Source organism: Alligator mississippiensis, chromosome 15 (assembly GCF_030867095.1).
Source record: "Alligator mississippiensis isolate rAllMis1 chromosome 15, rAllMis1, whole genome shotgun sequence".
NCBI lineage: Eukaryota > Metazoa > Chordata > Crocodylia > Alligatoridae > Alligator > Alligator mississippiensis.
Genome location: NC_081838.1, coordinates 8,652,502 through 8,667,592, shown reverse-complemented (window position 1 = coordinate 8,667,592; position 15,091 = coordinate 8,652,502). Strand labels below are relative to the sequence as shown.

The 15,091-nt window shown below is 48.3% G+C and overlaps 1 protein-coding gene across 3 annotated transcripts in view; it reads right to left on the bottom strand.

Annotated features, from left to right (window-relative positions):
- Positions 1 to 15,091, bottom strand: part of LOC102560267 (cyclic AMP-dependent transcription factor ATF-7) — an 87,318-nt gene that overhangs the window by 18,033 nt on the left and 54,194 nt on the right. For all 3 annotated transcript variants that reach the window (XM_014609633.3, XM_006273357.4, XM_019484427.2), the window contains 5 exons: positions 11,563 to 11,681; positions 8,933 to 9,067; positions 7,690 to 7,847; positions 1,950 to 2,049; positions 709 to 822 (listed from right to left, as the gene is read on the bottom strand). In XM_014609633.3, the coding sequence (XP_014465119.1) occupies positions 709 to 822; positions 1,950 to 2,049; positions 7,690 to 7,847; positions 8,933 to 9,067; positions 11,563 to 11,681 (626 nt within the window). The remainder of the gene's footprint in view (positions 1 to 708; positions 823 to 1,949; positions 2,050 to 7,689; positions 7,848 to 8,932; positions 9,068 to 11,562; positions 11,682 to 15,091) is intronic.

Here is a 15,091-nt window from a genome sequence, read left to right as displayed (position 1 = left end):
TAGTCAAGGCTGCTATGAGATCCAAGTCACTCCGGCACTGGACAGCAGCATCCTCAGAATACTGTGGAAGATCTGTCTGTACACAGCTCGACTCTTTCTGCCTTTTCCTGTGTGCTCCTTGCATTCAAGATGATCTACTCTGGTAAGACCAGGGAAGGAGGAGACTCCTTCATAAGCCTATAATTAGCAGAGCTTACTGCTGAACACTATTACCAGGCCTCCTAGCCCAACTGGCGGAGCACAGCATCTCCTCTCTTGGCTTTCCCCTTCTTGTGCCCACCTCCACCCCATCTGTTACGCTGGAAATGAAATCTAGCGCTTTATGATGTGTCCCATATTTAGGATGGAGGTTGGGAATCTTTGTCTCGACAATGGTATGTATGGTCCATATGCCAGACCTGCAGTGCTGAACAGCTTGGCAGTGAACAGCAACCTACTATTCCTTTGCATATTCATAACACCTGCTCTCGGTACTCGTACTGACACTCCAATTGTTGCAAAGGATTCTGGGGCAGGGAACAGTCTAAGCTCACTGCTCTAGGCTGGCCTTCTGTTCAAAAGTTTTTGGAATCTCTTAGCAGGGTGATAAGGCGACGGGCACAAAGATTCCACCACAACCATTTTGAGGAGAGTGGAAATGGGTGAAGGATCTGACAACTGCTCCATGGAACAGGTGCAGGTCAAAGCTTTCCTTCTTATGCAACTTACCATTTTAGCCTCTGAGTGCATTGGAAGTCCCGATGGTGAAATGGAGCCGCTGGTGTTGATGGGTGGACCAGGAATACCAGGAATGTTGGGAACCATGGACATTGGCCGAGCCAGCTACATGTGGAGAAGAGAGAACATGTTTTTGGAAGTTGAGTTGCTGCTACCAGAAGAGTCTTCACGAGGCAGTTCCATACAAATGCCTTGACAAAGCCCTGCCATAAAGTTTGTCAAACACACGGCATGACATAACATATAAGTCACTGCAAGGCAGGCAGTCACATCTCTGCTGGCCACAACAGCTGTTTAAGAAAGCACAGCAAAGCCAACCAGTAGCCTGAGACAGAAAGTGAAGCATTCATTATAGCAAGTAATTTCAAAGGTTCCCTGATACCCCCATACCCAGAAAGTCTTGATCTAACAGCATCTAAATGCTGATGGTTTGTAGAGAGAATATGAGAACTAGGACACTAAGGTTGTATGCCCAGGCCTACAAAGACTTGGTGAAACACAGTGGGTAAGTCCTAGCTACTCCATCTAGCAAACAGGTATATTTATCTATCTCTCCTACAATGGGAGAATGAAGATCTAGTTCACTTTCATGAGATATGCTACAGAAACAGGAACCCGAGTTAGATTTCAAGAATGCCAAGAGCCAGAGATATCCAATTGTTGAACTTATGGCCCATCAGCTGTTCAGGCTTGGAGGTGAGCATGTGGGGAGGCACACAACATGCACTGTTTGCACAGGCAGTAACTGAACCAATCCAAGGACAGACAAGCTGCCCCTAGCATATTTGGTTTGTGAATTTTGTACCATAAAAAAGCAGCCCTCCACATGCAGAAGCAAACCCTGCAGCGCTAGCTGCGAATTGTCATTTAGCAAACTGCCGAAGCCAGGGCAGCTTTCCTGGCCTGCAAAGACCAACATGTTCTTTGCAAGCTCGAACGGTTTCGATTCAGGTCCTCTGTTCCAAATGGACCAGCTAATCAGGAATCCTACCATCCCCAGCCCTGAGCCATCTGTCCAGACAAGGCTTTGTTTTTTCCAGCCTCACTGTCCTCTGGCATCACTGCCATGTGAGGACTACCTTGCCAGCCCCAGCCCCCGCTTCCTCTTCTACTCCAGGCTTCTCTCTCACAGAGGGGTAGATGGATTTTAATTTTGCAAATGATAGCGCCCACGTATGTTTGGCAGGAGAAAAAGCTGTCCCCTCCTTTGCTGTACTGGAAACCACTCTCACCGATATAACAGAAGGCATCTGTACGGGAGGGCCAGGCAGGACGGGCATCGTCTGTCCATTCGCGAGATGCATGACGAGTGGGAGGGAGCCTGTGGGCGACCTGGAGAAACAGAAGTTGAGTGCTCATATGTTAATTCAAGTTTATACGGTACAGTCACGACACTGGCTAGAGACCCTGCCTGAGCCCACCAAGATACAGGTCAGTTCTAAGCTGGTTCACATCACATGTGATGTTCACAAATGTTAAGAAGCCTGGATTAATTTGCACATTTCAGTAGTTAGCATAGGCACAGCTTGGTGCCTCTAACAGTGGTTCTCTACCTTTTCACACTCAAGGCACCCCTTGGAATATATCCTAGTTTTCACTCGATTTTTGACTATACAAAAATAGTACAGCAATTCTTCTGTTGCAAAGAATGCAAGACACCCATAGCACGTCAGTATGTTTTAATATTATGAATTCCCATTTGAGATCTGTAGGTTTATCTTGCCAGCTATGTTTGCTAAATGGGTCGGTGTACAGCAGTTTGTTTCTGGTTGTAGCCGTGTTGGTCTAAGGACATAGGCAGGGAAGGTTCTTTGGGTAGATGTGATATCTTTTATTAGACCAACTGAGTAGTTGGAAAAAAGTTCTTTACAAGCTTTTGGGCGCAATCACCCTTCTTCAGGCATAGGAAGTCTGCTGTTCTGAGACTCCATGGAATGCAAGAAGCTAAGTGTGTGACAGGATGTCAGTGAGAATGTAAATAGGTAGAAAATAGGAAAACAAAAAGGTAGAGCAGGGAAGGCAGAGGGGAAAATGAGGGGGTGGGAAGCCAAAGGTGAGTAAGGGAGACTTTCCAGTAGTAGATTTCCAAGGTAGAAAAGAGGCTGTCTGTGAAAAAGTAAATAGCTAGAAATTAGGAAGACAAAGGGCAGAAAAGGAGGGGAGGAGAGGGGAGGATTTTTTTTCCAACTACTCAGTTAGTCTAATAAAAGATATCACATCTACCCAAAGAACCTTGCCAGCGTAGTTTAGCACAATTCAAGCATACGCAGCCCTGTCTACACCAGACTTGACACATTAGCTAACACAGACAACCATCCCAGGCAACACGGGATGACAACCGTGGTGCCAGCAGGAGATGCATTTAACTCTTCAATGCCAGATGCTGGCCTGGCTTGCCTAAAAGCATAACACACTTAAAGCAGAGAAACAAGATGCCCCTAAGGTGGGTGGGGAAGGAAACAGTGCACACTGGGCTCCCTGCCTGAGGAGCAGAAAACCAACCTGAGCTTCTCTTGTGCTAGGGCAAACAGCAGCTCTGCTCCGAAGCACACAGCCAGGCAAACAAAACCCCTGAAGTGTTATTCACCTCCTTCAGGGCAGCAACGAACTTCTCAGAGGGTGCGTCTACACAAGATGCTTACTGCGCATTAGCCTAATAACACTGCGCAGTAGCATGGCAGCCAAAAACCATGCTAATAGGTTACTGAGAAGTGTTATTAGGCTAAAGCACAGCGAGCGTTACAAAATAACCATGTATTGGCACTACTGTGTAGTAACTGTACATACTGCGCTAGTACTTCATGATGCAATGAACGTGTAGACAAGCCCAGTGGCACCTGAAAAGGTCGCGGGGGGGTAGGCTAGTCCAGTGGTGCTTAATCTTTTGGCCCTTTGGGCCAGAATAGTGGGGTGGAGCCAGTCCACAGGTCAGACTGGGCCCTGTGCACCTTGGGCCCAGCTCTGCCACCTCCCAGTCTTGCAAGCCAGCATTGGTCCCCAGGGGCCTGGCCCAGCCCCACCTCCCATCCGGCTTGGTCCCTGTAGGTCTGGCACTGCCCTTGCCCCTGGGATGGCGTGCCAGATCCAACAGGCAGGGCCAGGGACTCTCCAGGAATCTGAAAAGTTTGTGGTGGAGGAGCAGTGGCACCACTCTCTTGTTGTCAAATTTCTGGACCTGTGGGGAGCCCCAAGGGCTAAATGACACGGGGCTGCAGGCTGGATCTGGCATGCAGACCAGGGGTTAAGCACCACTGAGCTAGTCCATCATGTCTGGCTGTCATTCTGGTATCCTCTACTGGCACAAGGCAAGCTGGGGTATATGCACGAACCCCGCTGCTGTGGCAAGCTCCTGCCCAGCCAGATGCGGTGATGCAGCCTCCATGTCAGAGGAGTTCTTGCAGGAACGCAACTTTCCTGTCAAACATTTCTAACCAGTGATGGGGGCTGGCCGCTGTGTCTGCAGAAGGCCTGAAACAGAGGCTTGAAGAACGCACACAGCACCACCCACCTCAAAGGGGTGAACGACACAAAGCCTGTTTATAAATTAAAAAAGCCAAGAGCTTTTTCCCCTACAGAAGATGGTTCTGCAGAAGAACACAGCTCACACAGCTTCCTCACGTAAGGCCGAATAAGGAACCAAGATGGCATGTCCTTGGTGTCATATCACACCACCATCCAACAGGGAGATCCTGCTGTGATGTCCTCTCTTCTCCCTAAAACTCACAGATTCATAGATGTTAGGGTCGGAAGGGACCTCAACAGATCATCGAGTCCGACCCCCTGCATAAGCAGGAAAGAGTGCTGGGTCTAGATGACCCCAGCTAGATACTCATCTAACCTCCTCTTGAAGACCCCCAGGGTAGGGGAGAGCACCACCTCCCTTGGGAGCCCGTTCCAGACCTTGGTCACTCTAACTGTGAAGAAGTTCTTCCTAAAGTCCAATCTAAATCTGCTCTCTGCTAGCTTGTGGCCATTGTTTCTTGTAACCCCCGGGGGCGCCTTGGTGAATAAATACTCACCAATTCCCTTCTGTGCCCCCGTGATGAACTTATAGGCAGATGAACTCCCCAGGGTCTGGACCAAAGAGACAGGGAAGAAGGCAGAGGAGGAAAGAGCTGTATCTGCCTTACCTGCTCAGAGGGGAGAGGAAAGGAGCTCTTCGCTCCGTCTTAGAGGCCTGGATTTCTCCTATTCCTCCCATGCTCATGACAACACAGCAGGGAGCTAGAATGGAGGCAGAGAACAGCTAGGAGAGGAAATGAAGGGCTGGGGCTGAGCCAGGATCTGGGAAATGGGGAGAAAAGAAGCGGCTGCTTCCCCCTCTCTCTAGCTCTAGGGGTGGGTGGGAGATGAGGCTGACTGAGCCAGACTGAGCTGACAGAGCTCTGGAGCCAAAGTCAAGATAAAAGACAAGAAGTGATGGGAAGCGAAGGTCAGCGGGGTGGGGAGCGGGGAGAGGGACCTGGGCCACGTCCAAGTTCGTAACTTGAACGGCAAGGGTGGAATTTTCAAAGCTGCCCAGGGAACGTGAAGGTTCAGCTCTCGTTCACTCCTGATGCAAACAGGCTTTGCAAACCTGTTGGGTGGCTTGGACAAATCGCGGACTAAGCATTCAGTCACCACCAACCCTCCATGTCTGTCCCACTAACGGCTCCCAACACACATTAAGAATGTAATGAGGCCCCTTCTACAGACTGCACTTGACACTCATGCCCTGGGAGGCAGTCCTCATTCTGTTGTGCTCCTTTAACAGCTGCAATCGGCGCACACAAGGGGAACAGAGCCTATTTCTATCCTGATTTTGATTCTTCGTGCCTCCATACAGGACAATACCCAGGGTCTCTGTTCCAGAATGGAGCAATCCCCCATCCTTTGCCTGACCTACTTTATGGAAAGTACACACACAATACGCTTTGAACACACAAAGACAAGCCCTTAACCCTTTCTGTGCCTGGAGACAGGATCTCAAACTTTCCATCAGGAAGTCTGGAGAGACGGTGCCAAGGGGTCAAAACAGAACACGCGCCAAAAAAATAATGAACAGACAGCCAAAAAATGGCCTTGCTAATGTAAAGAGTCAGATCCAAAGGCAGCAATTAGAAAAAAAAGCCAGAACCGTGGCATAGAAAAAGCATCCTGACACCAAAGAATAGAGCAAGGGCTAAATATACCACTTTTGTGGGCCCATTGTAATATATTTCCTGGATCATTCAGACTCCTTCCTTTTATATGTAGGCTTGAAACCATTCCACAATTCACCAGAGTGCTCTAGGGTCTCAAGTCTAGATTGTTATAAGGCATCCTTGGCAAAGTCTTTGAAAAAATTATCAAGGCTCACATTTGTGAGAGCCCGGCAGGGCAAATTATGCTGAAGGGAAACCAGCACGGGTTTGTGGCGGGCAGACCGTGCCTGACCAATCTAGTCTCTTTTTACGACCAGATTACAAAACGCCTGGACACAGGAGGAGGGGTGGATGTCGTATACTTAGACTTCAGGAAGGCCTTCGATACGGTATCCCACCCCATACTGGTGAACAAGTTAAGAGGCTGTGACTTGGATGACTACACAGTCCAGTGGGTGGTGAATTGGCTAGACGGTCGCACCCAGACAGTCGTGGTGGATGGGTCGGTCTCGACCTGGAAGGGTGTGGGCAGTGGGGTCCCGCAGGGCTTGGTCCTTGGACCGATACTCTTCAATGTCTTCATCAGTGACTTGGACGAGGGAGTGAAGTGTACTCTGACCAAGTTTGCAGATGACACAAAGCTATGGGGAGAAGTGGACATGCCGGAAGGTAGGGAACGGCTGCAGGCAGACCTGGACAGGTTGGACAAGTGGGCAGAAAACAACAGAATGCAGTTCAACAAGGAGAAATGCAAAGTGCTGCACCTAGGGAGGAAAAATGTCCAGCACACCTACAGCCTAGGAAAGGACCTGCTGGGTGGCACGGAAGTGGAAAGGGATCTTGGAGTCCCAAGATGAACATGAGTCGGCAGTGTGACAAAGCCATCAGAAAAGCCAATGGCACTTTATCGTGCATCAGCAGATGCATGACCAATAGGTCCAAGGAGGTGATACTTCCCCTCTATCGGGCGCTGGTCAGACCGCAGTTGGAGTACTGCGTGCAGTTCTGGGCACCGCACTTCAAGAAGGATGCGGATAACCTGGAGAGGGTCCAGAGAAGGGCCACTCGTATGGTTAAGGGCCTGCAGACCGAGCCCTACGAGGAGAGACTAGAGAAACTGGACCTTTTCAGCCTCCGCAAGAGAAGGTTGAGAGGCGACCTTGTGGCTGCCTATAAGATCATCACGGGGGCACAGAAGGGAATTGGTGAGTATTTATTCACCAAGGTGCCCCCAGGGGTTGCAAGAAATAATGGCCACAAGCTAGCAGAGTTGGATCTGGCCCGTGGGCCAGGGGTTGAGCACCCCCGTTATAGAGGAAAAAGGAGCTACTCATGAAGTTGCCTTAATATAAGCAGAGGCAAAACCTGATCTTGAAGGCAGCTAACAGGTCATAGAGGAGCTTCTACTTCAGGAGCAGGCGCTGTCTTGGAAGGACCCACATCCCTTCAGGGATGAGACCCTTTCATAACCAAGTTTTATCCAGGGCTCATCCTCTTAACTGGGTTGCATAAAAAACAATTCATGTAAGCACCAGCATCACATGCTGCTTCCATTACAGGCAGCAAAGGCACTGCCACAGAAGAGGTTGGAGGATCTCCTTGCATTGCTTTCACATTTCAAGATCACAGCTAGCTCCTATGTTCTGTGATTCTGCCAAGATTTAAAAGCCCCCAGAGCTCACAGCAAAGCTGTGAACACCACGGAGCCACAGGGCCATCAGCGAGTGCTGCTCAGATACTCTGACCATTGAGCAACCAGTTTAGGCAGCTCAGGACAGAGCAGGCAGCTGACCTTGTGGCACCAATTTTGGAAGGTCTCTGGTCCAAGCCTTGCTTCCTCCTGACTTACCCCAGCTGTCTGTTGGAAGGTGGAGCCTGGGTGATGACAGAGGTTGGGGAGGGCAAAGTAGGGTGTAGTGGGTCATAGCCCAAGTGGAGCGGAAGCGACCCTGGGCGCACGATAGTCGGAGTAGGTGTTGAGATTATCACTGGCTTGGGAGCAATCTCCTGTACAGAATCAAGAAAAACAAAAGTGAGGACAGGTACCATTTGCAGCCTAATGCTAACCTGCCCTTTTCACCCATCTTCCTCATTGGATTGATTAACCTCTATAACATTTGTGAGGCACAGAAAGGGGCAGAGACATGCCCAAAGTCACAGTGGTATGACAGCTCTGATGGGAAGAGAACCCATAAATTTCAACCCCATGGCCCCTGAAGCAATCATACAGCCTGAATCCTTCTCTTTGGACTACAGGCCCCAACCCCAGTAGGAATTTGTTCAAAGAGGAATTATCCACCTAGAAGTGTCGTCACCCACACTGTTACAGGTGGGTGTTCTGGGCCACTAGAGAAAACCCCAGAGCAGAGTGGTCAAGACTGAAAATGGCTTTTACTGTTCTAACAATTCTCTCTCACTCGATGAACCTCTCAGCTTGATCCCAAGTGCCAGGATACTGGGTGCCGCCCATCGAGGCAAAGGACAAAAGCTTTCTTTTTCATTGACTAGGATTGACGTGAAGATTTAAGGACAATGATTATTTAAAAACAACTTGTTTTAAAAGGAAAATCAGTTCTTCCAGGTAAAACACGAGGGATAACTTCAGAACCCTCAGCTCAAGTCTTGGCAGTTAAGTGAATCAGAGAATCATAGCAAAGTCAGGCTGGAAGGGACCTCAAGGAGGTCGTATCTAGTCCAACCTCCTGCTCAAAGTAGGATCAGCCCTATCCATACAAGTCCCTGTCTAACCTAATCCAGAAACTCCACAATCAAACCTGTTGTACAACTACAAAGCCCGTTGCCCAAAGACACAAAAGCACCCTAACCTGCCCCAGGTAAAGCAGGGGGATGAAGGCTGTCTGTGTCCCACAGTTAAAAGAGTTGTTAAAATGCACTAGAGATCCAAGGAAGAAGGCCCTGCTACAGAGGAAGGCATCCCCCCCCACCCCACCTTGTCCACACCAGTCTGACCATAGGGGAAAATTCCCTCCTGATCCCAAACGTGGAAGACTGGTCCTGAGCAGAAAGAGCATGTTCCATTTCAGAGCTCATTCACCTGGAGACAGAGGCAGGCAACCGCACTGCACCCCTACCTTCTCTTGGTTTTGTGGCGATTGTGGAGTGGATATAGGGCTGTCTGGAGGAGATGAGTCCACTTCAACTGGCTCTTCTTCCTTTATTTTGATGTCTGGGGTTGAAGGCAGAGACATGTCCAGGGGTCCGGCGTTCTACAGGGAAAACATCTGTGCATTAAGATGACCATTTCATACTGCTAGCAAAACATTCAGCTGATTCTTATGGGCAAAAGCACAGCTCCACCCAGTGACTGGTGCGACTGGAGCTTGTGGGAACCCCAGTCAGGGACCAGGTTTCCATCCTGTTAGGGGCCTTTTCAAACACAGAACAAAAAGGAAAACAGTATAGTCCCAGCTGCACGGGATCCATGCTTTGTAGCACTTCAGTGAATTCACGCAGGTTCAATTCTTGGTAAAACAGGGGCAGCAGCTCTAATGTAGAACAGGTAACAAAGCCAAATGCCTGCAAGTCACAGAAGGCACTTTCGTTCACAGTGGAGCAGTAAAGCACTATATAAAATCAGGCAGAATTATTTTACTGCCCCATTATCAAAAGCAAACAAAGATTCATGAAAGTTATTAAATATCTACGTGTGCCCCATTAAAATAAAACCCAACCATATGCCCGAACCTGGCAATTTGCCACTGTACCAGTGTTCAACAGCACTGTGGGCCTCATTTTAACTAGAGATTAGCAACAACTTGTTAGCTTCTCCCAATTAGGACAACAGGAGGGAATAAGCAGTTTGATGGTCTAACAAGGGTGGACTGCCTGGGTGTGGGAAGGTGGAGGCCTTGCTGTGTATGCTGCAGCTGTCTAAAAGGCAGTGTCTGCTCTATTTGTGGCTCTACAGATGTACACAGCTCCTTAGCACCTTGAACGCAGCTCTTAGGGCTATGCAGCTCTGATAAAACCAGCAGAAGGAGCTCTTATGTGCAACTGCAGGGGACAGCTGAGCCAATAAACTCAAACAGCTCCTCCCTCCCTTTCAGACGGGAAGAGAAGAGAGGCCGTGTCTGAATGGCACAGAAGCAAATTCACAAATAAGATTAATATTGCGGGACGCTGCAACGTTGCAGGAAGGGGAGAAGTGACAACAGTATTGCAATGAGTGTCTAACACACTTCTTGCTGACGAGAGAGCTCTCCAGGTGAACAGGCTTGCTACACAGCAGCTCTGTTCTGGCTGGTTTATGCGGCAGCCTTGTCTTCAATAAACAAGGTAATAAATTACTTGCTCCCTTCAGCAGGGATGCTGCACTGGTAGTCACAGAGGAGAAGGAATTAGAGTTCAGGAAAGTTTGAACCACTTAAAATGCCTCCTGGGAAGCCCCCACTGCGCCAATGGTTTTAATTAGTCTGTCGGTGTCAAGACCACCCTTGGAACAGCAGGACAAAACAAAACAGCAGCAACTGGGCTCAACTTTGCCAACTGTTCAAAGCATCTCACAAATGCACTGAGCAGCTCTGGCTAGGTTCACTGAGTGACAAACCATCTGGGCCCAATGATGTGTGTGCGCGCAGGGCCGTTCAAGGAGGAATAATTCTTTCCCTGTGCCTGAAAACAGCCCAAGCTCAGAGTTGCTGCATTCTCCTGGCTGATGGCGGAAATATTTTAACTGCAGTCATATTTAAAAAAAAAAAAAAAAAAAAAGTAAACACATCCAGCAGTCTACGAATCCTAGCTATAGCTTATTAGGGAGCACAGCACAGGATATGGGTGGTCCTACATATAAAATGACTGGCTAGACTGTGGGCTGCTCAGCCATTTATATATAAAACCACAAACTAAAAGCTGCCTTCAAATAGTATTAAGGTTCTGGGCTGCAGCTAACAAAAGGCAGGGAATGGAGAGCTAAGCATGAGCTCTGATTGTATGGGTATGCACTTACACAGATCATTTAGCAAGCTTGGAGGCTGGTCTAGAAACCCAAAGCAGTTGTCCATTGTGTGTCTGCTATTACTCAGTCTTTGAAGGGATGGAAAGAATGCCCTTAACTTGCTGCTATATGGACTGTTGTCCTCCACATGGATGCGCTCAAGGAGATAGGTGGTGGAACTCTAGACTAGATATTGCTCACTTATGGTGGAGGTCCTTGCTGGAAAAACCCTCAGCCCATCAGGAAGCATCCTTAGCGTGCACACTAATTCGATGGAATACCCATCAAAAGCTCAGTGTGTAGCCTCTTTGATGAGTGGAAAACATTGTTAAAGGAGTTACCGTCACACGTTCTTGTCTTCACGTTGTGGCTTTGGAGACTAAGGGTCTTGAAGTGATCAAGAGAACTCCTAGGGATTTTTGATTCAAGCTCGTTAACAAGGGGTTCGATACTCCTCTGACAATCTTTGCCAACATGCATTATATCAGATACTTGGACTATTAACTCCTCTCCCCACACCCAAGCCACAAAAAGTTATGGCAATAACTTAAAAATCTAACCTAACTCAGCATCAGACTGAAAGCCGGCCAGCCAAATTCACACAAGTTAAGAGCTAAGTACCATGTAAGTGAGCATATCAAACCCGAGACAACGTTTTGATATCCTACAACATGTGTCTTTCATCAATGCAGCAGAGTCCCCTTTTCCAGCCCCCACAATATGGGAACGTTTGGGATTTTATGGGAATGGTAGCCTTTTGCCTCTTGCCTTTTTCTCATCATCTTCCGTGGCTTTCTTGAATTCATGCTCGAAGGAGCTGGCCAGTTCATTGAAGAGCCCCACCTCCTCACAGTTCTTCAAGAAACGGGTTGGCGTCGGGGTCTGATCTGTTCAGGTTGCAACACACAAAACAGAGTCAAAGACACATTACAGAATTCATTTTAAATATCATCTCGCAGGCCCAGGGGAATTTCCTTATAACATACATCTGACATTTAGATTCAGCTGTGTTATTCCAGTAAGCTTGGATGCATTTCGTCTAGGGATTTTATTTTTTGGTTTGCATTTGCAAAGCAAATGTGATCCAAAAAAAGGTGAAGTATTCTCCTGCCAATTCTGTCTTTTCACCAAACATTGCAAATTAAATGAAAAACTGTAGTGCACCAAGATTACAACAGCTGTTTTGAGAAAAGTATAACTTCAGTGGACCTATAGCCTCTTATTTTTTTTTAAAAAAGATGCTTAGAAGCACAACTCTTGGAATGATACTAATTATTGAACTGCTGCTGCGAGGTAGCAGCTGCAATTCTGGGGTGTTCAAATAGCAGCCTGTTAGACTGAGAGTATCCTCAAGCCAGTGGATTTTAGAAATATGACTTTAAGAGAGGAAGTAGCTCATGGTATTGTGACAGTTTAAAGGAATTTCCCTGCCACTGACTTCCTGCATAATCTCAGACAAGTCATATATCCTCTCTGTACTTCATTCCCTCCTCTAGATAGGAATTCTTGAGCAATAACTAGCGGGAATGATATTTCTCCGTGATCCTTGGACAGAAAACATATAGAAGTGCTAATAATGGTCACCTCCAGGACACAAGTGGCCAGTTTGCTACAATAGATCATATTTCCCCAAGTACCCCCCCCAAATAAGACATGCACCTTGTTTTTGAAAAATCACAATAAAGGAAAAAAAAGAGATCTTTCCGTGGGGAATGGGTGAGAAAGTGTCCATAGTCAGTAGTAGGGAGCTCAGCATGCAACACTGCTTTCTTAACGGAGGCAGAAACTGCTATTACTGTATTTCCTTGCTGTAACGCACACTCAAAATTTCCAGAAGCTCAATTTATTTCTTTATTATTAAAGAAGCTTAATTTTGTCAACAAAAAGTATGTTGTTAGAAAACATGGTACTTGACCAATGTTCATGGAGATTGTGGTTTGCTTCATACCCGAAGTGCAATCTCCCTACTGTCCGAAAGCGCACATCTAGCCAGTCGTTTTTGCTTGTGACATTAGTCAGTATTTGCCTGGATATATATGACCAATATATATCCTAGACTGAAGCCACCAGGCAGAAAGATTAATAGACTTTAAGGACATAAAAAGTGGAAACAGGGTGAGATCACCAAAGACGAATATACCTCCTCTGCTTGTGCTTGTAGGGAGGCAGTTAGGCGGGCCAAAGCTACCATGGAGCTGAGGATGGCAACCCAAGTAAAAGACAACAAGAAACTGTTTTTTAGATATATAGGGAGTAAAAGGAAGGCCCAGGGAGGAATAGGACCCCTGCTAAATGGGCAGAAACAATTGGTGACAGACAGGGGGGACAAGGCTGAACTCCTCAACGAGTTCTTTGCCTCAGTGTTCCTAAGCGAGGGGCACGACAAGTCTCTCACTGGGGTTGTAGAGAGGCAGCAGCAAGGCGCCAGACTTCCACACGTAGATCCTGAGGTGGTGCAGAGTCACTTGGAAGAACTGGATGCCTTTAAGTCGGCAGGCCTGGACGAGCTCCATCCGAGGGTGCTGAAGGCACTGGCCAACATCATTGCAGAGCCACTGGCGGGAATATTCGAACACTCGTGGCGCATGGGCCAGGTCCCGGAGGACTGGAAAAGGGCTAACGTGGTCCCCATTTTCAAAAAGGGGAGGAAGGAGAACCCGGGCAACTATAGGCCAGTCAATCTCACCTGCATCCTTGGTAAAGTCTTTGAAAAAATGATCAAGGCTCACATTTGTGAGAGCCCGGCAGGGCAAATTATGCTGAGGGGAAACCAGCACGGGTTTGTGGCGGGCAGACCGTGCCTGACCAATCTAGTCTCTTTCTATGACCAGGTTATGAAACGCCTGGACACAGGAGGAGGGGTGGATGTCGTATACTTAGACTTCAGGAAGGCCTTCGATACGGTATCCCACCCCATACTGGTGAACAAGTTAAGAGGCTGTGACTTGGATGACTACACAGTCCGGTGGGTGGCGAATTGGCTAGACGGTCGCACCCAGACAGTCGTGGTGGATGGGTCGGTCTCGACCTGGAAGGGTGTGGGCAGTGGGGTCCCGCAGGGTTCGGTCCTTGGACCGATACTCTTTAATGTCTTCATCAGTGACTTGGACGAGGGAGTGAAGTGTACTCTGACCAAGTTTGCAGATGACACAAAGCTATGGGGAGAAGTGGACACGCCGGAGGGCAGGGAACAGCTGCAGGCAGACCTGGATAGGTTCGACAAGTGGGCAGAAAACAACAGGATGCAGTTCAACAAGGAGAAATGCAAAGTGCTGCACCTAGGGAGGAAAAATGTCCAGCACACCTACAGCCTAGGGAATGACCTGCTGGGTGGCACAGAGGTGGAGAGGGATCTTGGAGTACTAGTGGACTCCAAGATGAACATGAGCCGGCAGTGTGACGAAGCCATCAGAAAAGCCAATGGCACTTTATCGTGCATCAGCAGATGCATGACCAATAGGTCCAGGGAGGTGATACTTCCCCTCTATCGGGTGCTGGTCAGACCGCAGTTGGAGTACTGCGTGCAATTCTGGGCGCCACACTTCAAGAAGGATGCGGATAACCTGGAGAGGGTCCAGAGAAAGGCAACTCGTATGGTCAAGGGCCTGCAGACCAAGCCCTACGAGGAGAGACTAGAGAAACTGGACCTTTTCAGCCTCCGCAAGAGAAGGTTGAGAGGCGACCTTGTGGCTGCCTTTAAGTTCATCATGGGGGCACAGAAGGGAATTGGTGAGTATTTATTCACCAAGGCGCCCCCGGGGGGGTTACAAGAAACAATGGCCACAAGCTAGCAGAGAGCAGATTCAGATTGGACATTAGGAAGAACTTCTTCACAGTTAGAGTGGCCAAGGTCTGGAACGGGCTCCCAAGGGAGGTGGTGCTCTCCCCTACCCTGGGGGTCTTCAAGAGGAGGTTAGATGAGTATCTAGCTGGGGTCATCTAGACCCAGCACTCTTTCCTGCTTATGCAGGGGGTCGGACTCGATGATCTATTGAGGTCCCTTCCGACCCTAACATCTATGAATCTATGAATCTATGACAGAATGGATCACTGCAGTCGTTTAGTTTGACTTCCTGGCTAAAGTGCCCTTTATTACCAAATCCCTGTTATCCATGTTAGTACTGTCAAACTGTGATCAAGTAATCCTGTCACTTTCTCTATGAGGGGATTGAACTCCATAAGCCTCTTGCTGCAAGGCAGGCATTCATTGTTCTCGTGGCTCTTCTATGAACCTCCTCCTTCAATTGTGAGCAGCAGAAAGGGGGATGCTGTACCAAATATAGGCCTAACAGGACCT